The sequence below is a fragment of the Elephantulus edwardii genome, unplaced genomic scaffold (assembly GCF_000299155.1).
Source record: "Elephantulus edwardii isolate Elephantulus edwardi_28Jun2011 unplaced genomic scaffold, EleEdw1.0 scaffold00051, whole genome shotgun sequence".
NCBI lineage: Eukaryota > Metazoa > Chordata > Mammalia > Macroscelidea > Macroscelididae > Elephantulus > Elephantulus edwardii.
Genome location: NW_006399801.1, coordinates 6,624,359 through 6,625,611, shown reverse-complemented (window position 1 = coordinate 6,625,611; position 1,253 = coordinate 6,624,359). Strand labels below are relative to the sequence as shown.

At 38.8% G+C, this 1,253-nt stretch overlaps 1 protein-coding gene across 1 annotated transcript in view; it reads left to right on the top strand.

Annotated features, from left to right (window-relative positions):
* The first annotated feature begins 857 nt into the window (after positions 1 to 857).
* LOC102872678 (ATP synthase subunit gamma, mitochondrial-like) overlaps positions 858 to 1,253 on the top strand; it is a 3,079-nt gene continuing 2,683 nt past the window's right edge. The window contains exon 1 of the mRNA XM_006886777.1: positions 858 to 1,247. Coding sequence (XP_006886839.1) covers positions 858 to 1,247 — 390 coding nt within the window. The remainder of the gene's footprint in view (positions 1,248 to 1,253) is intronic.

Genomic DNA, 1,253 nt, shown 5'->3' with positions numbered 1-1,253 from the left:
ATAGATCGAGAAAGGATTAAGGTTGTTCATTATTTTATCTTGATCATAACAAATTACACCTAATGTTGAAAAGAGTGGGAATCCAAAAACATTTAATTGTGCTCATATGGAATATATACTTAGACCAAGAAACTGTTGTCTGAATGGAGCAAGAGAACACTGCATGGCTTAAAATCAGGAGAGATGTGTGCCAGGGTTGTATCCTTTCTTCACACTTGTTCAATCTATATGCTGAACAAATAATTTGTCAATCTGAATTCTATGAAGAAGAATGTGGTATCAGGATCAGAGAAAGACTCATCAACAATCTGCATTATGCGGATGACAATATTTTGCTTGCTGAAAGTGAGGAGGATATCATTACCTAGAGTTTCTTGTTATTTACAATTTTTAATTTTTAAAAAATTCTTATTTTATATTGGCTTGCTTAGAAAGTTCATATACATTGTGTTTCACACTATCCTCCATTTACATACAGTTTTTATTTATAGAGTGAAATGCACAAATCATATAAGAGTTAGTTATTTAAAAAAGTTATGTGTTCTCAATACAAATCTTGATGGGATCAAGTACATCTAATAATAATTAGTGTTCAATCCAAGCCAGGAAGAAAATGTGGTATATTCTGAAGAGATAAAAAGTTAATTCACGGGGGAGCTCTGGTGGCCTAGTGGCAAGGAACAGCAACTACAATCCCAGAGGTGCAGGGTTCGAACCCACCAGATGCTCTGCCGGGGAAGGAGGGACAATCTCCTCCGGTACCAGTCAGATCTATCTGATTTGATGGTACACGCACACAAAAAAATTTAAAAAAAAGATAATTCAGCTGCCCGACCTTCAGCAAGGCCTGCACCATCATGTTTTCTCGGGCAAACCTCGTTGTCTCGGCCTGGGCTGTGCAGCAACAATGGACCCAAGTTCGAAATATGGCAACTTTGAAAGATATTACCAGGCGACTGAAGTCAATCAAAAACATTCAGAAAATTACCAAGTCTATGAAAATGGTAGCAGCAGCAAAATATGCCCGAGCAGAGAGGGAGCTGAAACCAGCTCGAGTATATGAAGTCGGATCTCTCGCGCTCTATGAGAAAGCTGATATTAAGGTTCCTGAAAACAAGAAGAGACACCTCATTATTGGTGTATCCTCAGATCGAGGGCTCTGTGGTGCTATTCATTCCTCGATTGCAAAACAGATAAAAGGTGAGGTGGCCGAGGTTACAGCAGCAGCTGGAAAAGAAGTTATGATTGTTGGG